Source organism: Podarcis raffonei, chromosome 9, assembly GCF_027172205.1.
Source record: "Podarcis raffonei isolate rPodRaf1 chromosome 9, rPodRaf1.pri, whole genome shotgun sequence".
Lineage (NCBI taxonomy): Eukaryota > Metazoa > Chordata > Lepidosauria > Squamata > Lacertidae > Podarcis > Podarcis raffonei.
Genome location: NC_070610.1, coordinates 41,285,857 through 41,309,084, shown reverse-complemented (window position 1 = coordinate 41,309,084; position 23,228 = coordinate 41,285,857). Strand labels below are relative to the sequence as shown.

Sequence of the window (23,228 nt, the reverse complement as noted above, 5' to 3'; positions counted from 1 at the left end):
GTTCTAACATCATGTTTTATGCTAATAATTACTTTTAGAAATTATAATCCTGATCATCCCCCAAAGCCATAAATATTTGCTGGAAACTCCAAAACTTTTAATAAGTCCATGAATTCCCTGACGCTAACAGAAATTCAAATAATCAGAATTAATGTTGCAAAAAAACCCAGTCACTGACACATTATGCTAAACTGGCAAGCCTTCTCACTAATTATTACAGATACAGAAATGATATTCTGATGCTTCATGCTTGTAAGGTTTTTGGAATCTGCATCACTAATCATTTAATGTTCTCTGTGCCTTCATCCTCAAATGTGCTGTGCTAGTAGGAAAATACTTGCATACGGCATAATAGCAGATATATTTTTGTTGGCTCATTCTGTGAACAAATACCTTCCTAATTCCAACCAGCACTTGATCATATAAAAATTAAGCAGTAACCATAATGATGGGATACTCAAGACACACATTCTCAAGATACATGAATATCAGCAGCAAGTGGCAGGAAGCATAGCTTGTTGAATGGATAGCTAGATAGTGCAGTTGGTTAGAGCAAGGTGCTGACAACGCCAAGGCTGCAGGTTCAATCCCTGTATGGGGCAGCTGCATATTCTTGCATTGCGTGGGGTTGGAGTAGATGACCCTCGAGACTCTCTTCCGCTCTATGATTCTATGCGATATGAAAAAAAGTGGAGCAACCTTTGCCCACACCAGTAGTGACTTATTTAGAGACTGAAAAGGTATCCTTTCAGTGGTAACGCTGGCATATCACATCTCTGTGTAGGACTGCCAAGTTAGCAAAAAAGGTCTACACTTATTTGCACATGAATGGAAAGAATATAAATAGATGCTGAACTTTAAAAACATGGGGCAAATTAGCAAACGAAAGCAAAGAAGTTTTAAAACATGCCAGGTGGCCAATCTTTTTTTTTTTAAAAAAAGAGTCTCTCTCAGTAACAGGGCACTTAACATGAAATGCCCTCACTCCAGAAGTTCAGCTGGCTACTACTCTGTTATCCTTTTGGCACTTGTTCAAAACTTATTTAACTTCCTAAGCTTTTCAGGGTGGAGTTTTTATGGAACAACGCAAGGAATTTGTCGGATTTATGGAATTCCATTGACCATTGGTTTTATCCATTCCTCTTGTGTATGATTATGAACAATATGTGTTGTTTTCAATACCTTTGCAACCCACCTTGGGATCAAGAATGACCAAGGGCAAGATATAATAATAACAATAACAATAACAACAACAAAAATAATAAAATCAAGGAACTCTTAGTGTGTTGTCACCTGGCAATAGATTCCAAGCTAAGGAAGCTTTTCAAAATCAGGTCCTTCTCTTTTCTTGCCACCCAGACAGAGATGTGCAGGTAGTCACCTGAAGTTCTCTGTTGTAAAAGGAACCCTCAGCTACTACAGAATCACAATGACAAGCCAGCATGAGGAAGGCAAGGGGTCCTTTTTCCAAACTCAAGGTAAAGGAATGCTATGTCAGCTAGAATAGGTGCCAACTCCCTGGGGCCCTGGGTGCCCAAGCACCCACAATATTCCCCATGAAGGGGCCAGGTGCCCACACATTTCAGTGCCAGGGCCATGCACGCTGCATGGCACCCACAGTTGTGGGGCTAAGTTACCACTCCTGTCAGCTAGGGAGGAGCAGAAGGCATTTGGAAAGGTAAAAATGATCCACCCCAGGTATCTTGACACCACCAAAAGTTATGTTCAATCCTCTACATTTCTTCTAAGCAAGTAGCATTCAGAGGAAATATCCCACCATTGAAGCATTATTTATTTAAGGTCCCAGGCTGGGTTACAGCCTTAAAAACAATAATAAAAACAATTTAAAACAGCTTTCAAGAAAGTAAAGACAAGAGACTATCTTTCTCCGAAGGACTGGCAAGCACCATTGGAGGTAATTACAATGTGGATAAACCTGCTCCTAAGATTTACAAGAGAAGTTTGGGCTCCATGAAACCAAAAGTAGAACACTGTCAAGGAAGACTTAGAGGGCATACTAGGAAGCTAGAAAAGAACTTTATTATATCTCTTTAAAAAGAACAGTAACAGGAAACTCCTGGCTCACTTCAGATACCAGTCCAGCACCATCTAGTGACTCAACTATATAATGACAGCATCCATATTGACACAATACAAGCTTTTCAAATCTTGCAGTATTTCCTTGTCCCAAATCCTCCGACAGCTCCTGGTTGTTTGAAATGATGTCCATGCTACATTCGTTTATAGAATGATTGCCCGTTTCTGTTGCCCTCATCTGTTCAAATCTGTGTGAAGTATCACCATCATTACCAGAAAGAAAATTAAATGCCAGTTCCTTGGATTGTATTTCAGAACTGTGATTTAAACACACAGGAGCAAAGAAATTCAGAACCAAGGACACAGTGTCCTTTGTACATAAAAAAACATTAGTGTAATGGGCAACCTTACAAAATAATACCATAACGTGATTGATCAAGGGGGGCGGGAATGAATTGCTCTGGGAAATGTCTGAAAGAGGATTGTACTCTTCCTATTCCTTCTGAATTTCACAGCAGAATTTTTTCCCCAGGACCTTTGCTTTGCAGAAGTGATGTCATCATGATGAGGAACAGAAGCAGCAGGAAAGGACAAATGCATTAGCATCCTTGACTGTTTCAGGTAAAGGAAACTCAAATCCAGATCACCCAGATCTCAGGAATTGTAAGGTTTGCTGTTTCTTCCTTCAATCCATATAATGCCTTCTTGATTTCAAGATTCGCAGTCACTGTGTAAACATTGTTTAATAAAATAATTAGCAGGTGTTTCCACATTTGAACATTGTACTTTCCTAACACACACAATTAGTTCTTTTTTTAAAAAATGTGGTCAGTTCTTGCTTAGACATGGGGCCCCCAGTGTGACATCCAAGGGTGCCTTCATATATCCTCCTGGCCCCCCTAGGCCCCCTGCCCTTCACATTTTTATTTTTAAACTATTAAACCCCTGGCCTAGATTGTTCCATTGCCACACGGTGTGTATAGAATGAGAAAGAGCACATGCTACTATTGGACTAGCATCAAGCATTCAAATGTCCGAGTTACACAGAACCTAGTATTGTGCAGAATTAAAAGGCTGTTAATTTTCTGCAAAAGTGTTATGATTAGGTTAAGACTGAACTGAAATTCAAATGTTTACACACTCTCAATGCAACACACGTTGGCACAATGAAAGAAACCCCCCATATCCTGATCTGTTGTGAGGTTGTTGCCAATCTCTGATCTCTTCCCTTGCCAATAACCAGAAGAAACCAAGATTGATTATGGGCCAGCTCAAAACTCACAATCTCTGTGGATCTGTGGTGCAATGTAATTAGCATGGGATTTCCTTCAAGAATCTATTGCCTGCAAAGTCTTTGATTTCATGTGCTGAGTGACTGATGATCTTCTCCTGCCAGCTTCCTTCCTGTACTTTATCTACCGTTCCTTGCTTTCTTTATACCACAGGTCCCTTTCTGCCTTTTTGGTCCTCATGATTTCACTGTCTGTAACAGCTTTTGGTGCCACCACTCCCAGACAATTGGCCTGCAGGCCTGGGATGCCTCACTCACCCGTTGGGGTGAGTGGTGATAACAAGAAGATAAGGAGGGGCATTCCAGCCTGGTGCACACAGCAAGATGGGGGGGGGGTCAAACGGTTTCCATCACAAGTCACACTTATGAACCGCCATGTTGCCCCCAACTTTGCTTCCCTGAGTCATTATTCTGCATCTGGATAACCTTGGAGGGGGGCACATTCTTGTAAAATGCAAAAGTAGGTCCCACAAACCAGAAAAATCCAAATATTCATTCCCACCGCAGAATCAATTGGATGCAACTGTAATGGTTTGAGAACCTTTGCTGGCAGATCCCCACTTCCTCAATCTTACTGATTGGTTGCTACAATCCAGCCTATCTGAGTGAAGAAAATCTGCTGACTGCTTACACTGAACTGCAGCAAATTACCCTGGAGGAAATGTCCACAGAAGTGTCCTCAGGGCACTTGATTAGACACCTTTGTTCTCGCATCTCACACTTTAATTCTCTCAGGGGTGTTCATTGTCACCTGAAGCTCTCTATGCCTTTTACCTTAGCAAAACATATCTAATTTCAAGTAGCATATCATAAAGGACACAAGCGTACACTATTGCCATGATTCATAATAAAGCAGAGCCACCTAGTGGTCCCAGTGATTCTTTCTCCTCCCCTCCCTCCCAGAAATCCATGCTGCTCTTTTATTTACAGAAGGGATGGGCTGTAGTTGATTAGGATCTACTGGCAGATCTCTGTGTGAGTCACAGTAAAAAGCTTTCTGACTTCCAGTGATCTAACAATAGCAAGTAAAATCTTCAAGTAACCCCCTTTCTATGTTCCTCACCTGTAAAATATTAGCATTTATTGGTTTCCTTTGACCATGGCTTAGTGCAGCCCCACAAACTAGCTTTAGAGGTTTCTGTTTAGAATCCCTAATCTGTAGTATCTCAAGATGTTTATAAGGTGCGGTAGGCAATTGCTGTGCCTCCTCCCACAAAACACTATTTGAATCGGGCTCTGTCCCCTGCTGCTATTTTGCACTGGCTCTGGTTGGTGGACCTCAGTGGTTCCTGTCAAAATAAAGGAGATCCCTCAAGCCTGAAGTTTGCTCACCACTGATTTACACAGACGGTTTTTAAGAGGGACCATTCAACGTTTTATTCCAGCATCTTGGAAATGCAGCAAAGGAGGGTGATTTCAAATATTGCCCTTCTCCCCACCACCCGCCCCCCAAACATAGATATTTTCAGCCACCCTAAGAACAAACATTGAAAGCATAGGAACCTGAGTCAGAACTCTAGTCTCTCTAGCTCAGTATTGTTTTACATTGAGTAGAAACGGCTTTCTGGGGTTTCAGACAGAATATGCTGCCAGCCCTACCTGAAAATGCTGGGGAATGAACCAGGGACTTCTGCATGGGAAGCAGATGTTATCCCACTGAACTATAGCCCTTCCCCTTAATGTTTGTGGCTTGTGAGAGGCAAAGGGGCAACCAAAAGGCAAATTCTAGGGTATATTCAAGAAGAAACTGGGGGGGGGGTGCTTTGGAAAGTGCATTCATTGTGTTAATTTTCTTTTTCTTTTTTTGTAGTTCACAATTACTAGAATGGGACGCGGGTGGCACTGTGGGTTAAACCATAGAGCCTAGGGCTTTGCCGATCAGAAGGTCGGTGGTTTGAATCCCCGTGATGGGGTGAGCTCCCATTGCTCAGTCCCTTCTCCTGCCAACCTAGCAGGAGGAGGAGGAGGAGTTTGGATTTGATATCCTGCCTTTCACTCCCCTTCAGGAGTCTCAAAGCGGCTAACATTCTCCTTTCCCTTCCTCCCCCACAACAAACACTCTGTGAGGTGAGTGGGGCTGAGAGACTTCAGAGAAATGTGACTGGCCCAAGGTCACCCAGCAGCTGCATGTGGAGGAGCGGAGACGCGAACCCGGTTCCCCAGATTACGTGACTACCGCTCTTAACCACTACACCACACTAGCAGTTCGAAAGCACGTCAGTGCAAGTAGATAAACAGGTACCGCTCCGGCGGGAAGGTAAACAGCATTTCCGTGCACTGCTCTGGTTCGCCAGAAGCAGCTTAGTCATGCTGACCACATGACCCAGAAGCTGTACGCCGGCTCCCTCGGCCAATAAAGCGAGATGAGCGCCGCAACCCCAGAGTCGGTCACGACTGGACCTAACGGTCAGGGGTCCCTTTTGTTGTTGTTTAGTCGTTTAGTCGTGTCCGACTCTTCGTGACCCCATGGACCAGAGCACGCCAGGCACCTCTGTCCTCCACTACCTCCCGCAGTTTGGTCCCTTTACCTTTACCTAATTACTAGAACAGTGGCTAATTGTCTGTTTAAAATGCAACCACAAAATGTCTTTGTATCTTCAACACATATATCAGCTACATCGTTGAATTTTCTTATTATAATAGCCACTCAGCATGTTTAGAACCAGTGAGCTGGACAGAAACACAACTCCCATCTAAGGAATAATCCCTTCCAAAAAAGATATATTGAATTAGCAGCGCACAGTTCACAAAATGAAGTTCCGCATCCATCTCACCAACGAGACTAATAAAACCCCATCTCTCAGTGGTGGGCTAGCAAATCTATCCTGTGCCTCAAACAACAGAGTAATGTTGATAAGCAAAATAGATTTCAGGGTCATCTGCAAAGAAGAAGAGACCATTGTTCAATTTTGGATCTATTGAAGCTGACAGTGTCCCTTTCAGAAGTGTAATTGGAGAATCGCAAGTACCTTGGGCTGGCATTGCAGTCTTTTTCTTCTTTCACGGAAGGCAAATATTCACATTCAGCTAAGAAAAGATTGGAGACAGTGAAACTATTAGCCTGGGGAATTTTGTGAACGTCTGTTCAATTTGAATAGCAATGACTGGACTGTAGACTCCTCCAGGACCTGGACATCATTTTTTATTTTTATTATTATGTCTCCAGCCATTAGCCCATTTAAAACCCTTGTGGATAAGTCAGAAGCCATAGTAACCTTTGTTTTATTTATTTTATACATACATATATATATGCACAGAGCACCCATCTCTAGCACCTTGCCTTTGTCACAAGCTAAAAATAAGAGGGATAATAATAAATTGCCCAACATATAATTGTTTATGTCATGTCTGTTGTTCTGCTGGATTACTCCAGCTGGTGAGTTTGTGTGCTGTTGTCCTTTTCATGCTGTTGCTGGGTAGCACCCATTGAGTAGTGGCAAATCAATGCCGCATGCCCACTTTGAAGACCCCTAGCAAGGTCAGGGCTTCACTTTTAAAGGCAGGCTCTGTGTCTTCTGCCAGGTACCATAATGTCAGGCTCAACGCAGCTTCCTGCGTCAGGCAAAGGACAGAGCGCCAAACCCACTGATGCCAAATTAAATGTGAACTAAGCATTGGTGCCTAGTCTAAGGAGGATGGCCATGTTCACGCCAATAAACTTCTCCTATCTGGTGCTGGAGATAAAAGCACCAGGGCTCTTCACTCCAATGTTGCTGTTAGTTGGTAGTATTTCCATAGCATTGCACAAATTTGTAAAGGTATAGACCAGAGCAGGGGTTGCTAAGCTGTGGTTCTCCAGATGTTGGACTACAGCTCCCATCAGCCCCAGCCAGCATGGCCAACAGTGAGTGATGGTGGGAGCTGAAGTCCAGCAACATCTGAAGGCCCACTGGGTAGGCCCCTTATCTACATATTATGGATATGTAATGCTTTCCCAAAGTCATTTGATCAGCAGACAAGGAATGCCTACCAATTTGCTTACCTGAGGCCTTACAAGTTGGACATAAGGCATCTGTGTTTAGTTGTATGGGACTTTACTCTACAGTCCTTTCTTCAAGAAGCATGATTTGGAAAAAATAGTAGTCTTAGGCTATGTGAAGGATTTTTTGTGGGGGTTAATAAATCCCCCCCCCATTATCTCCAAAAGAATTTGGGGAAAACCCAACAGAACAGGTTTTTTTGGTGGGCGGGGAGGATTCATATCACTACTTTTTGCTAACAGCTACGCACAAAAATGATATACATGCTTACAGAAATTATTAGTGATTCATACATCAAGTCAAGCTGTGACCCATACAAATGTCTGTAGGACATAGGGTTTCACCAGTCTGAACAGTGAGCAAATCACTCACTTTACGTTAACAACAATAGCAATCATAATAGCCTTGAGGTATTCCAATCCACTCCTTTACCTTGTAAAGGTGCACATCAGATCCTATTGCACAAAGAGCACATCTAATAATCTATGGAGATCAGATCTCAAGGGAATAGCTACTATCCTGTGTAGATTACCAAAGCCATATGAGTGTAGAAGAGGTCCCTGTAATGTCAAGTAACAGGCATAGAGTGAAAGGGGAGGAGGTTCTGATGTGGATGCAGGTGTCTTGCCATACTCAATATCTGTGCCATTATGCACAGTCCCCCCCCCCTTTTGCAAGTCTTTGAACCAGGCTCTAGGTATGCAAGGTCTTTTCAGCAGCTTGGTGAGACGATCCTCTCTTATCAGGGTATTGAGGCTCTGAGGGAGCAATTTGACCATGATCACCTAGTGAGTCCTTTTTGAGCAGGAACTTAGGGTGCTTCCATACTGTCACTCTTTCCAGGTGGAATTCAGTGGCATGTCAGCAAATTCAGGCTGTACAATTAAAGTGGAGCTCTTGCAGAATAAACCCACTCCCCCACCCCAGGAAAAAACAGACTTTTATCATTGGAAAGTAAGAGGAAAATGCAGTGGAAACTGTGGGATAGCAACTGCTTGATGAGATGTCATACAATCTCCCTGCAAGCAACTCAGGATGAATGTTCAATAAGCAGTTGACATTGTATAACCTTCCTGCAAACATTGTGGAAACCAATCAGGACGAATGCTGAATAAACAGGTCATCTGGAAGCAACCTTGGGCCCAAGTTTCCACTTGTACTATTCTATCCACTAGACCGCAGTGACTTTATGGCACTTTCTGTGGTCTGGGAACCTTGGTGCCTACATGTATTTCAGCCCTTTCTCTGGTTTTTATGTCTTTCTTTTCCCCAGCAGCTATGTTTTGCGAACCTCTTGGAATAAGATATTGATACCACATTCCCTGTGCCAAGAAGCTTGATTTAATATACAGTGTTTGAGGCAAACAAGCATGCAGATTGGAATAAGAAGCCAGGAGACATAGGTTTAAGAATAATTGGATACGCCCAGCTCTCTTCCAGATTGGACAATAATCACAACTAGCCATCTGCTTGTGGAGAAAACAATGATTTCATTCCAGGTAATGGAGGAGTAGATAGCAAACCTAAAAAGACTGCAAGGAGGAAACGATGTGGTCATAGCAACACGCCTGTAAGATGATCCTGGAGACGGCAGTGAATAAAAAGTGCTAGGAGCCATGAGTCAATAGTGGTGAAGCATATCGCAAATTAATGCCAAAAAACACTCCTTAATACTAAAACACACACCACTCTCAAAGAAGCCACTTGCTATATTGAAATGGCTACAAATATTTAGGCTTTGAAATAAAAACTACATCACCTTAAAGGGACACACATCTATTTTTCAATTCCCTCAATATTTAAAGAGCAGTTATCTTCTGCTATTATTTTAGTATTTCAGATTATAGACTTAAATGCATTTTAGAGAACTTAGGCAAAGACGGTGGGAAGAGATGGGCTTGTTAGAAAAGAAAAAGTTCCAAGAGTAGAATGTGATCAATACATACTATTTCGTTTTAAGCTGCTCATCCATTTATCAAGCTCTTCCATCTCTATTTCCATTACAGAGGGTGTGTCTTCTTCAAAAATAGGACTGAGTAAGAAAACAAAAACATATTTTGGACCATGCAGTTTAGAATTGTTAGACAGATATTTTTAATACCATTTTAGAATCAATCCATGTGTTAGGCTGTATTTAAGTATTTAGCTGCCAGCGTGCTTAATTTAGAAAAGAGCATCATTGTGTGAGCTGTTGAATCAATAAATGTTACTAAATCTGGAATAAAGCTAATGCAATAAACTAGTAGTCCAATAGATCCCATTGTCGCAATATGGGGGGCATGGCTTAAAGACAACAGCCTTTTTAAAAAAAATAGATGACTTGTGGTTCTGTCATACTGAAGAGTCTATGTGGCCCTAGGCCATGAGAACAGTTCCACAACTGTTGATATGAACAAGAAGCAGTCTTACCTTTTACAGCTTTCACTTGCTAGTTCCTCTGAAATAAAATGAAATGCATTTCAGAAAGAAGTAAATGATTCATTTAAAAAAGAGGTAGAGAGATCACTGTGGGCTGGCAATTAAATATTGCAGAGTAGAATGCTCCTGCTCAAGATTCAACCCAGCTATACTCCATTCCCTTCCCCCTTTCCCTTGGTTATTTGTTGATTTGTGATGTCAGATGCTTTTCAATCCAAAATACCCGGAGGGCACAAGGTTGAGAAAGGCTGTTCTGTAGTATGAGGGAAATTGGGCCAGGATTACATCCTTTACCTTCCTGAATAATTATTATGCACAAAGCCAAAAAGAAGAAGAAGAAAAAAGAAAAATATATGAACTTGGAGGCAGCTAGAAAGTAAAATGCAGTAAAATGGATATTAAGCCCAAGTTGAAATTAGTAGCTGAGGTAAATTTAAGATGTTGACTACAGCTAAGCTGCATTAATATTCAAATCAGAGTCTAGCGGTGAACAGGAGACTGGAAGCAATGAATTTCTTGAGGCTAACAGGTTCCAACAGTGAAAGCAACATAATGAGAAGTCAACAACTGTGATAAAAATTGTTTACTTCCACACAGCCTAATGCTGTACATGTGCAGTGCACCTGTTTACGAACAGAGACTGTAGCAGATTACAGATAAGGGGCAAGATGAAAACGCGAACACACGCAAACACCTAAAACCTGGAGAGAAAGGCATTTGAGAGCACAGAGCAATGAAGGAAAATAAACCAAGGAAAGAGTAATTGCCAGGAGAGAGGCAGGTGGAATAAGAGGGGAAACCACATCCATTGGAGGTTAGGATGCGGTATTTTTAAAGGAGGAAACTGTCTTCTGAACAACTGAAAGGAAACGTGTCTTTTATACCTAGCAAGGTATAGGAGGGAGGAAAGGACAGGGGGAAGGATGTAGGCACTGATTCACTTTTCCCAGCAGAAACATTGATGGTATGGACCACAGATTTAACCATGCCGTCTCCACAATGCCTCAAGTTCTGCTGAAAGTTCCACCCCAAAAATATGCTATATAGGCTGCACCTTTCGTCAGTACAAATGATTCACAGTTGGTATGACAAATAATTCACAACATAATTGTCCTGACCTGACTTCAAGCAAAAGCTCATGGGGTGTGGCAGGGGTACTCTACAAGGCAGCCTGGAGCAGCAGGACCTTGGAGAGCTCTCAGTGAGCCACTTGTTCCAATGGAAGGAGGAGGTGAGTGGACCACTCTGTCCAGATTACTCTTCCTAGACTCCTCTACCCGCTACCTGAGGAGTGTGGCTACTTAAAACAGGAACAGGAAACCTCAGGCCCAGAGGCTGATGGAATGCCTGGAGGGCCACAATCTGGCTCCACAGGCCCCACCTTCTTCCCAGGCTGCACTCACTTTGAACCCTGCCTACTATCCTCCTTGGGTGTTCTTATCTGGCTAGAATGTGTCCTTAAACTCCAATAATGCCTCTTGCTTTCCAGGATGGAGCGTACTGATGGGGTGTGTGTGCAGAATTGCTCTGCCCACTATTGCTTCTGACGCTGCCCACCACTGATACGTTGCCCCCAGGAAGTTGCCTACAAAGGAATGCAAAATTCCCTGGTGTACAAATGAGTGCATTCTCCTCTGGGGTTGCTCCCTGTACTGTTGAACAGGTGTTGTGGAGCAAGAAGAGCTTGACTTCTTGGGTGAATTGGGTTCAGGGAGGGGTGATGTTCTAGCAGTCCTGGTGCAGCAAGTTCCTGTCTGCCAGACTCAGGTTCAGGATGAGGAACCCAACTGTGTTCTTCAGCCAGTGGTATGGTATTCATGGACTTGACCACTTCGGTTCTCCTCCATCTGAGAATTCTGGCTATTGCTTGATGCTAGGACCATAACAGCTGTATTCTATGGGATCCAGTCCCATGAAAGCATGTACAGTCGTACCTTGGTTCTCAAACACCTTGTGACTCGAATGTTTTGGCTCCCAAACACCGCAAACCCGGAAGTGAGTGTTCTGGTTTGCAAACATTTTTTGGAAGCCAAATGTCCAATGTGGCTTCCACGGCTTCTGATTGAGTGCAGGAAACTCCTACAGCCAATCGGAAGCTGCGCCTTGGTTTTCAAATGTTTTCGGAAGTCAAATGGATTTCCGGAACGGATTCTGTTCAAGAACCAAGGTACGACTGTATAGGATTGCACCCTCAGTCATTGGTAGGAAAAGTAGATCGGGTTCTAATAGTAGATTTCTGAGTAATATGCAGTAATATGCATACGCAAAGGTATGCATACCCCTAAACATTTTGTGAATCTAACGGGAGAAGAAACTTAAAAAAAAAAAATAGTTTCTTCTCTAGCACGGTGAATCATCAGTTCCGTTGCTACCCCCGATGGCGGCCTAATTTCCTGTCACGGTGCTTCCTGAGTCTCAGATGGAAGCGAGCATTTAATGTGTGAAGTAGGAGTTGGAATCTAGCATGGTGATTGGTCAGTTTCGTTGTTACCACCCCCGATGGCGGTTTCATTTCTTTTCCCGGTGATTTTATTGAGTCAAAATGAGAGTACCCCTAAACATTTTTTTAAGAAAAAAAGCAAAAATAATTTGAAAAACAAGGAAAGATCTCTCTCCACACACACACACCCCGCTGAAATTAAGAAAGCAGGGGTGGGGGCAGAGGAACTAGAAAGGAGTTTTTGTGCATGGCGATTGCAAGTTTAGTTTTGGTACTGAAAACAAATTTCTGGGTTGAGAATGTACTCAATTACCCCGTTCCTTAATCTAGGTGTGTATTGCAGGATTTGAGTCACCCTAAGGTGTCTGCGTCACTCAGGAGATTGTAGCCACAGAGTTAAAAAAGAAGAGCTGCTCTGTTATCTGGGGAGGTCACTTCCTGGTTCTCATGGAGAAGCTGTTTTCAACAGATCTTAGCAACGAAAGCATGTAGCTGTATTGAGACAGCACCAGGTGTTGAAATTTTGCACCCCTAACAATTTTTGTGCCCGGGTGGGCCCCCCATGCTATGCCACTGCATCCCGCTGCCCCCCATCCTAGGAACTGATGTTTAACCCTCATGGAGCTCCCAGCAGCCTTAACAAACTACAGTTCCCATGATTCTTTGGGGTGGGGGTGCCTAGACTGTGCTTTAAAGATATGGTGCACACTCAGCCAAAGTATCACAAGCAGGAGAAAAACACACAACCAAAAACCAATGCCAAGAATTCATGGCGTTGCAACTGAAAATATGCCTGTATACAGTTGCCCTGTATGTTTATATACCAATACTCAAAAGCTTCATTAGCCATCAGACTATTAAACCACTGCTTGTATATTTTAAATATTTGAATCTGTGCATGTCCAATCACCATCTTAAAGCTTCTCCCATTGTTACCAACCCTTTATATTTCACTGTAAATTTTCTAAAGGCTCTGCCCGTTTCCCCTTTCCATTGCATCATAAGCAGAATCATTGTCAAGGGAAACATGTCGTTTCCTGGATTGCATTATCCTTCTAGCTGGCGGATTAAAGACCTCACAATCCCATGATTCTCCTGCAGCATGTTTGGATCTTAGCAAGCGGTAGGTGCAATTGCCACGTTTATCCTGGAAGACCTTTGTGAGGGGAAATGTGAAGAATAAAATTAATTTTTGAGGCAGCCTTATTTCCTCCTCTTTCTTTATTGGAGAGGCATAAATCCAATACTGTAGTAAGTATAAGGGCAAGTATAAGAAAAATGGCAAGGGGAATTATCTATGGCCAAACACCCTTGAGAAAGAGCCGAAAAGCCAAGAAAATCCCATTATAACTGTCCTGGACAAGAGAGATAAGCAGTGGGGACTAAGAAGCACAGTCAGACCAGGTTAAGTGGGATTTCTTGTTTGCACTGGAATTGTGTTTAGCCAAATAATAGTCTCCTGAGGAATTCAGAAATGTGCCTGGTTTTCAACAACACTGCTCAGCAGCATGGAATATACGAGGCACCGAGGGCTCAAAATCCCAGTGCTCAAGCACAGGCTGCAGAAATCATCTTCCCTTCCTTCCAGACCATGAGCTTTGCCACTTGGGTCTATTCCCTATCACAGTGAATAGAAAACGTATTCTCTTTTGTTTTGGGGGCTGTGAGGAATCACACAGAATGCCACCCTGGACAAAATATATGTCACCCCACAGGTAACCTGAGAGAATATTGTTATCATGCATTATATACACATGCAGTTATATGAGCATAGGATCCAATCTTAACCTTCAACCCAATGTCCAGCTGCTGAAATCCACATCCCCATCCACAGTATTCACTCCTAAACTAAAGTTAGACCTTATTCAAGGGTTAAATCCAATTCAAACATTTAGCATGTGAGAGCCAGTTGTCTCCTCTGCATAGGTGCCAGCTCCCTGGGGCCCTAGGTGCCCGAGCACCCACAAAATTCCCCATGAAGGGGCCGGGCACTCACAAATTTCAGTGTCCAGGCCATGCACACTGCATGGCACCTACGGCACTGGGCACCCACGGTCACGGGGCCAAGCTGGCAATCCTGCTCCTCCATATATATATACACAGTGGTACCTTGGGTTAAAAACTTAATTTGTTCTGGAGGCCTGTTCTTAACCTGAAAATGTTCTTAGCCTGAGGTACCAGTTTAGCTAATGGGGCCTCCCGCCATCACCGTGTGATTTCTTTTCTCATCCTGAAGCAAAGTTCTTAACCCGAGATACTATTTCTGTGTTAGCGGAGTCTGTAACCTGAAGCGTATGTAACCTGAGGTACCACTGTAATCTAATATGGTCCTTCACACATCCCCCAAGAAACTTTAATATCTACCTTGCTTGGGTGGTTTCTGCTTCCAACGTCTTACAATGAAGACAACCAGCAAAACAATCAGGACTAGAAGCAGAGCAGCCGGGACTCCGTATATCAAAGCAGGATGTAGGTCTTCCATTTCTGCAGAGGCAGTGGTTTCCATTTCCGAATTCTCTGCTTCTGTGGATGTAGCGGCAGTTTGCACACCCTGGTCGCTAGTTGTCAAAATCATAACAGATGTAGGTGATCCCAGTGTATTCAGTACAGGTACTTCTGTGGTAACAGGTGATGTCAAGCCATGCCCTGAATATTCTTCATCTGCCGGTGCTGTTGTAGAGCCTGCCAAATAGGGGGAAACAGGGCTGGGTTAACCATTAAGCAAAATAAGCATGTGCTTAGGGTATCAAGGGAAGGGGTCACCACAGAATTTTTCCATCAGAAAAAGTAGGAGAACTTTCCCCCCTCAAATATAAATAAAGTGAAAGTATAAAAAAAAAACAGTATTTTCTATCTTACTGTAGGTTTTGTTTAATCAAAAACATAACATTTTATTTTACGGTTTATTATTGTTTATATTTTGAATATATCTATGGGGGCCCCAAAATCTTTTAAGTGCTTAGGGTTTCTAAAGGTCTTAATCTGGCCCAGGGTGGGGTGGGGACAAGTATATATCACTTTTATTTTTATAACTGGAACTAAAAATAAATTTTAGCAAATGAGCTTTTTTAAAAAATCCATTCATTTTCTGATGCAGTCCTCAAAAAGCATCCTTGACCGCATGGCTGCTCAAAAACTGTTATTGGCAATGGGATCTTACACTTGGCATTTCCCTTGTGATTCACATCTTCTGATTACATAACAACTCACGACTGTGTCCTTTGGATCTATAATGGTTTCCACAGAGATTTGTTAAACCCAGTGTGTTGTAAATCTAGAATCAGGACATTGTAGTGGAGCACTGAGTTTGCAAATCACTACAAAGCATTTAGGAAAATAAAGTTGGCTTGTTGGTTTTTTTGGTAAGAAAAGGCAGTATATTTATGGTTTGCTTTATGAAAGCTACTATTATACAATGGTACATAGTATTCAATTCACAGAAAAAAATTATGAACAAATATTTACAGCGTGACACGCTCACAACAAAAAACACGTTCTTCCAAAAAGGTATACTGAAGATGCAGCACAGAACAGCCCCAAACTTATACAGCTGTTCGGAACAAAAGGGAACAAAATATATATATTTTTTTTAAATCCTAAATTTCAAAAGCAGAATAAAGTTGAGAGCTGCTGTGCTGAGCTTTAGGCATACAGCTGTATCTGGAAGGCTGGCAAGCGAATGGCTGGGAAAACCTCAGTTAAATAAGTACAATGAAACACACATTAAAAATGAGAGGTGTGTGAGACAAATCACTGTTTTTCATTTAAACGTTTCATTTAAGTTTCCATTTGTCAGAATTGCATCTGTTCAGTTGTTGTTTTCAGTGATTGTAATGAAAACGCCACCTGTTTTCTGCTGCTTGTAACTTCTGTATTTTCTATCTAAGGGATAAGACATTTGCTTGCATTCGACTTAGGAATCAACAAACCCGCTTGTCAACTCACCACGGCCAACTGCCCTCTGGTGATCTGAACATCCAGCACCACACAAGTCCCTGCCCTGCAGATCTCATTTCCATTGCATTTCCCCCAACCAGGTAAGAAATAGCAGGATTCCTTTCCAAACACCAGGAAAGACTTCCATTCTTCCTTACCCTCTCCATAACCCGCACAAATAAGAACAGATTCTGTTTCTCTCCCAAGTTCTCTGTGAATGCCAGAGGATGCATGGGAGAGGGCTGGTAGTTACCACAAATAATGGCTGGCAAGGGAGCCTAGCCAGCATTTGTGGATCCCTGATTCTATTTACCATCACAAACAACAACACCCCTTCTCCATCCTCAGGCACCAGACTAGCCAAATTTCAGACAGATTAGACAAAGGGACCACACTTTAAAGGAAAGTAAAAATGCACAAACTAATGGAAGAAATTTCCCTTAATTTTGTTTTTCATTCAGATATGATGGATTACTATTTCCCATTCATTTATTCGCACGACAATGAAGAAATAAATTATGCTTATTCATTCATTATCCATTCATTATTAAAAGGAATTAACATCTCTACTGAGGAATGAACATCCCGGCTACAAACAGGTGGCTTCTGAATTAGCTGTGGCTACTCCAGAAAGTGATCTTGGAGTCATGGCAAAGAGCACAGTGAAGTGATCCAAATTTGAGACCTGGCGCCCTTGAGAAAGCGAGTTCTCTTACTGAATGGAAGGGCAAATCTTTTTTATATGCACACACGCATTGACCAATAAAAAGGCGGTGATAATAGATCATTCTCCCCCCGGTATCAAATTCAGAAGGCATTCCGAAAGCTTGATGTTATGGTTGGTGAGATGTAAATATTTGTTCCTGCCTTTGAGAGCAGCACATACTTCAGACGCTTTATAAATTAATTGCTCCCAAAATAACTTCAGTCTAAGCCATTTCACTCTCCCAGTTGTGCTGCCAGACTCCTAGGGAGGGATGGGGATGAGAGATAAAAATAAGCAACAGTTGGCTATGTAACATACCAATATTGCAGTCAAATATCTCAGAAGTCTACAATCCGCATGCCTATGCTAGTACCTTTCCCCATCTTTATTGGACAGAGATGTCATTGTGTCAAATGGGGTCACCAAAAAGTATGAAAGGGAAATTTCACTGAAAGTGCACTACAGAGTTCTAGCTGGAGGATTCATCATAGTTGTTGTTTAGTCGTTTAGTCGTGACCCCATGGACCAGAGCACTCCAGGCACTCCTGTCTTCCACTGCCTCCTACAGTTTGGTCAAACTCATGCCGGTAGCTTCGAGAACAGTGTCCAACCATCTCGTCCTCTGTTGTCCCCTTCTCCTTGTGCCCTCAATCTTTCCCAACATCAGGGTCTTTTCCAGGAAGATTCATCGTAGTAGCATTCAGCAAATCCACTTATACAGATGCCAGCATGAACTCTCTGCAGCAGAGGTAGCCAGTGGTGTGGTGGATTACAACTTGCACCCAGGGCCAATCCTACCACTAGATAGATTGAGACACTAACCTCAGACAGCAGGTGCTGATGGACAGAGAGTACACAGAGCTCTGTGAACACTGGGGCCTGCTCTGTGCCCGCTAAGCTAGGCCACTGTCCTCAAGTATGTAGAGGACTCTGCCTCATCACCTGTGTTGAAGTGAAAGTCAGGTGCCAACCTGGTCAGCATTTGAACATGGAATGGGAGGAGTGCCATTGTTTATTTCACTTCAGGTGGCAAAATGTCTTGGGCTGGTCCTGCACCTATCAGCCTCAGCTAGCAAGGCCAGTGGTAGGCATGCTGTGAGTTGCAGGTAGTCCACAGCATCTGGAAGACTCCATGTTGACTCTTGCCCTTGTGGAAAGCTGAATAGAAATGTAACCAACTGGTTAATGTCTTATAGAATAGCCATAAAAGGTTATGCCAAGTACTTCCTGGGAAGAAGAGGACAAGCTAGCATGTTGTTGGAAGAGTGTGTGCTTTAAGGTTATGGCAGTCAGGTGAAATGAAAATCACATTGATTGACTGGTAATAAAATACCCTTGAGATGACAGATTTCCCTGAGGAGGCTAAACCCAATACATTTTGCTGTCAAGGATTGAATAGCAAATGGTATCCCCCCACAAAAAAAAATCCTACAAAGGCCTCTCCCTGAGAGTACAAATATAAGAATAATTAACTAAAAAGGTAACAATTTGCTGCCCTTTCAAGACCCCCATACCCAAAAATCTGCTACCTGAAGAAACCACCTCTCTAAAATCTATGAAGGGCTGAATCACATGAGCAGGTAGGTAAGCAAATGCCATTTTTTCTCTTTTTAAATTACTTGTAAAACTGTATCGATTCAATCAGCGTTTTTGTTCTTAAAAGGAAAGGAAATCACTACAATTGCTGTGGGATGCCCTGCAATATTATGTGTGTATTAAAGTAACTTCAAAAGGGGAATGTCACACAAATATTTCGTTCTATCTATGCCAGAAACAACTTAATTAAGAAGAGAAAAGCTGTTCTCCCATTTCCTCCCATTAAGAGTGTTCCCAACTGAAGGAGAATTCGTCGCCTCTGCTAATGCTCCTTTTTATTGGCATGTGTCTTAAAAGACATGGTGGAATGTGTCCTCAGGGGAGCGTCCCCCCTTTTCTAAAGTAACACAGGGAACTGAAAATGTGAGCTCGAGATAGGAGGAGCTGTAAAGGAGAAGGGGGAGAGAGCTGGGGTGGGTATTTAGTTTTGATGGATGGGTTTAGCTTCAGGAATTTGGGGGAGGGATGTTTAAGTCAACATGTGGGTCATCATTCTCCTCTGAGTTTTGGATGTGAGAGTAGGGTGTAAGCAGTGGAGTTTGACTACTGAGGTGGCCCGCTTCATTCCCAATCATTATTTTTCCTTAAAAAAACCCCACACAATTAAAAAAAATTAATTTAATTTTTAATTTAATTTAATTTTTAATTTAAAATCTCTCTTTTTTCTTCACAAAGGACGCTCTCATGTAGGGAGAGCAGGTAAGTGGAAGGAAAAACTGTGAGTTTTCCACTTGTTGGTGTTTTATTAACTAAGGTAAAATCTCCAGAACAAAAGTCCATGGAACTATTTGTCTGAACTTTGGCAGGCTTCCCCCACCCTTACCCCGGGGTACATCCGTCCCTCGTGTTTCCAGTTTTCAAACTGGTTGCTCCCCAAGAAATACCTAAGGAAGGAAATGTGATTTCCATTTTCCCACCCCACCCCACCCACACCATATCCAGGATTCAGTTCCATTCACAGAAGGAAAAGTAGGTCAGTTGCACGTTTGATATAAACATTAAAACGAAGGGGGCCTGAACAATTAAAAAAAACCGCTTGATAGAGTACTGCAACCATTCTTGTGAAACAGTTCCCAAGTTAGAGGTTATGCTAGCCATATATGCCCGGAATTAAGGACAATTTAAGTTAATGAAAGGGGATGCGGGTGGCGCTGTGGGTTAAACCACAGAGCCTAGGACTGGCCGATCAGAAGGTTGGCGGTTCGAATCCCTGCGACGGGGTGAGCTCTCGTTGCTCGGTGCCTGCTCCTGCCAACCTAGCAGTTCGAAAGCACGTCGAAAGTGCAAGTAGATAAATAGGTACCGCTCCAGTGGGAAGGTAAACAGCGTTTCCGTGCACTGCTCTGGTTCGCCAGAAGCGGCTTAATCATGCTGACCACATGACCCGGAAGCTGTACGCCGGCTCCTTCGGCCACTAAAGCAAGATGTTTTTTTTTTTTCCTTTTTTTTTTTTAATATTTTATTTAGGATTTTCTTGTTTTACAAAAGTGTAATGCCTCGTATTTTTTTTTCCCATGTAACATTTTTACAAATCCGTTTCATTTGTTGAGGCATTAGGGGGAGAAGAGAAAAAAAAGGAAAAAGAAAGGGGGGGTGGAGAGAGGGAAGGTGGATGGGGGTGGGGTCGGGTGGCGGTGTTTCTATTATGCTTAGTGTATGTAGAGTTTGGTGTCAGCGTTGTTTGTGTTGTTCACTTGTGTTCCTTTGGTGGTGAGAGAGTTTGGGGTTGGCGTACGGTGTGATTGTTTGTTTGTGATTGGCTGTGGTGATCTTTGTTTCCGTGTGTGAGTGAGGTGGGTGGGTGTTTTGGATCAGGTTAGCCATATTGATTTGTATGCTGTTGGTGGATTATTGTCATTGTCCTGTTGGGTTGTGTATGTGATAAAGGGGAGCCATATCGGAGTGAAGGTGTCTTCTTCTGTTTGTCCCCGTGTCAGTTTCAGTTTATTAGTTAATTTTTCCAGTAGGGCTGTTTCCCATACTATTTGGTACCATTGGTCCATGCTTACTCCTGACAGGTCTCTCCAGTGTCTGGTTATGGTGTTTCTAGCTGCTGAAAGTAGGTGGGTTATGAGTTCTTTGTGGTGTAAATGGGCGTTGTTGTCTTGGAAGATGTTTAGTAGGGCCAATTCTGGGGTGATATCTAATACTTGTTTAGTTATTTTACATATTTCTCGTATGGCTGTTGCCCAGAATAGTTGGATTTTGGGACATTCCCACCACATGTGGAGGTATGTGCCTGTGGAGGTGCACCCTCTCCAGCATTTTGGTGAGGTTCCTGGGCGTATTAGCGCTAGTTTCCTTGGTGTTAGGTACCACCTGTAGGTGAGTTTCAGTGTGAGTTCTTTTCTTTTCGTTGATATGGATTTAAAGGGAGGTTTAGACCACATTCTGGCCCATTGCGTGGGGTTAATCTCATAGCCTATGTCATTCTCCCATTGTTTTTTGATTGCGTCTAGGGGGTTTGTGGGGTTTTGGAGTAGTATTTTGTATATTGCGGATACCGTCCCTTTACTGTTTCCCTTTGTTGTTAGGAGGAGGTTTTCGAAGGTTGTCAGGGGCCTAGTTGCTGCTAATTTTACTGTTGGGTTGTTTAAGAGGGCATGTAGTTGGTGTTGTGTTAACCAGGGCATTTGGGTGTCTTCTAGCTTGTCTTGTATTTCTTGTGTTGACAAAGGTTTGTTATTTTTATAGAAGTCTATTAGGCGATATAAGCCTTTGGTTCGCCAGGTTTTTATCTGGAGGTTTTGTGCTGCATGGTGGAATAATGGGTGGTACGCCAGGGGGATTAGTGGGGATGGGGTTGGGGATAGTTTGCCTATTTGTGTTTTCCATGCTTTGAGCATGGTCTGTGTGTACCTGTTGAGTGTTGTGGGAATTTTCTTTAGTTTGTTTGGGAGGAGTGGGTATGCTGTGGTGCAGGTATTTTCAATTGTGTCCCTCTCTAGGTGTACCCATTGTTTTGTCTCATCTTTGAGTATATATGGGATTATATGTCGTATTTGGTTGGCAATGTAATATGCTTCTATGTTGGGGATTCCCCATCCTCCTTCTGAGGTGGGGAGGTGCAGGCATTTGGGGCTTATTCTTGGTTTTTTATGTGAGAAGATGAAAGAGTGTAGTTTTCTCTGCCAACTGCGGAGTTGGGTTGGGGGGATCCAGATTGGGAGGGTTTGGAATAGGTAGGTTAGTTTTGGGAGTGTGCTCATTTTGATCATGGCTATTTTGTCTGAGAGAGTGAAATTCATGTTATTCCATCTCTTTAGGTCTTTGTTAATTTGTCGCCACAGGGGCTTGTAGTTGTGGAGGTGCAGTTTATTGAGGTTTCTGGTTATTTGTACCCCTAGGTATCTGAACTTGGTGTGGCAAAGTTTTATTTTGGTGACCTTCGTGAGTTCTTTTTGGGTGTGAGGAGGGGTGTTGAAGCACATAGCTTCTGACTTTGTGAAATTTACCTGTAGGCCCGACACCATTGCAAATGTGTTGAGTTCTCTGATTAGGGAGGTTGCTGTGTTTATGGGGTCTGGTGTTGTGACCATTAGGTCATCTGCAAAGAGCCCTAATTTATAGGTTCTGCCTTTTATTTCCACTCCCTTGATGTCTGTGGCTGCTCGGATGCGGATTGCTAAGGGTTCCAGAGCCAAGATAAATAAGAAGGGAGACAGTGGGCATCCTTGTTTCGTGCCTCTTTGGATAGCTATAGTATTAGAATCCATATTATTAGTTCTGCATCTTGCTGAGGCTTGGGAGTATATTTGTTTGAGTATTTGTAGGAAGTTGGGGCCAAATTTCATGTTAGTTAGTACTGCTAATATGTATTTCCACTCTAAGCAATCAAAGGCTTTGAGGATGTCTAAGGACATAATTGTCAATGGGAGTTTGGTTGCCTTGCTGTGTTCGATCAGGTTCAGTAGTTTCCTGATGGGGTCTGTTATATTGCGGCCAGGGACAAAGCCAGTCTGGTCTGGGGCTATTAACTTGTGTAGGAAGATTTTTAGGCGGTTGGCCAAGATTGATGTGAATATCTTGTAGTCTTGGTTTATTAATGAGATTGGGCGGTATGATTCTACTTTGAGGCTATCTTTTAGTGGTTTTGGGATGGAGACTATTTTGGAGTGGGTCCAGGTTTTGGGGATGGGACCCCCTTTTATGATGTCGTTGAATAGGCGGGTCATGTAAGGCATCAAGGGTTCTTTGAATTTCCTATAGAATTCTGCTGTGAAGCCGTCTGGGCCTGGGGCTTTGTGTGGTTTCAGATTTTTGAGGACTGCATCTATTTCCTCTGGGGTGATAGGGCTGTCCATGAATTCCTGTTCCTCATCAGTTAGGGTAGGCATGGTCAGTCCTGCTAGAAATTTTTTGATTTCCCTCTCTGGTGGGTTATGGGAGGTGTATAGGTTGGAGTAGAATTCTGCAAATTCTGAGATTATTTCTTTGGGGGAGAATGTTATGTTGCCGTCTTTTTTGGTGATGCAGTGTATTCTTGTTTTGAGTGCTTTTTTCCTACATCTATTTGCTAGTAATCTGGAGTTTTTCCCTCCATATTCATAGAAACGTTGTTTAGAGTATAGAATGTTGATCATTGTTTTGTTGATTTCTAAGGAGTCTAGTTCTCTCCTTTTTTGTTCTATAAGTTTGAGAAGTTTTTTAGATCCTGTTTGTTTGTAGCGTGATGAGAGGACTGTGATGTCTTGTTCTATTTTGCTAATTTTTGAGGTGGTTTGTTTTTTAAGGAATGTTTTCTCTTTTATGCAAGCTCCTCTGGTGACCGCTTTCATTGCGTCCCATAGGAGATGGGTTGTTATATTGTCTACATCGTTTTCC

General features: G+C 42.7%; 1 protein-coding gene across 1 annotated transcript in view; it reads right to left on the bottom strand.

Moving 5' to 3' along the window:
• Nucleotides 1-2,015: 2,015 nt before the first annotated feature.
• Nucleotides 2,016-23,228, bottom strand: part of TMEM154 (transmembrane protein 154) — a 30,150-nt gene continuing 8,937 nt past the window's right edge. The window contains exons 2-6 of the mRNA XM_053403096.1: nt 14,531-14,848; nt 9,718-9,745; nt 9,255-9,340; nt 6,298-6,355; nt 2,016-2,764 (exon numbers count right to left, since the gene is read on the bottom strand). Of these exons, the coding sequence (XP_053259071.1) occupies nt 2,749-2,764; nt 6,298-6,355; nt 9,255-9,340; nt 9,718-9,745; nt 14,531-14,848 (506 nt within the window). The 3' untranslated portion in view covers nt 2,016-2,748. The remainder of the gene's footprint in view (nt 2,765-6,297; nt 6,356-9,254; nt 9,341-9,717; nt 9,746-14,530; nt 14,849-23,228) is intronic.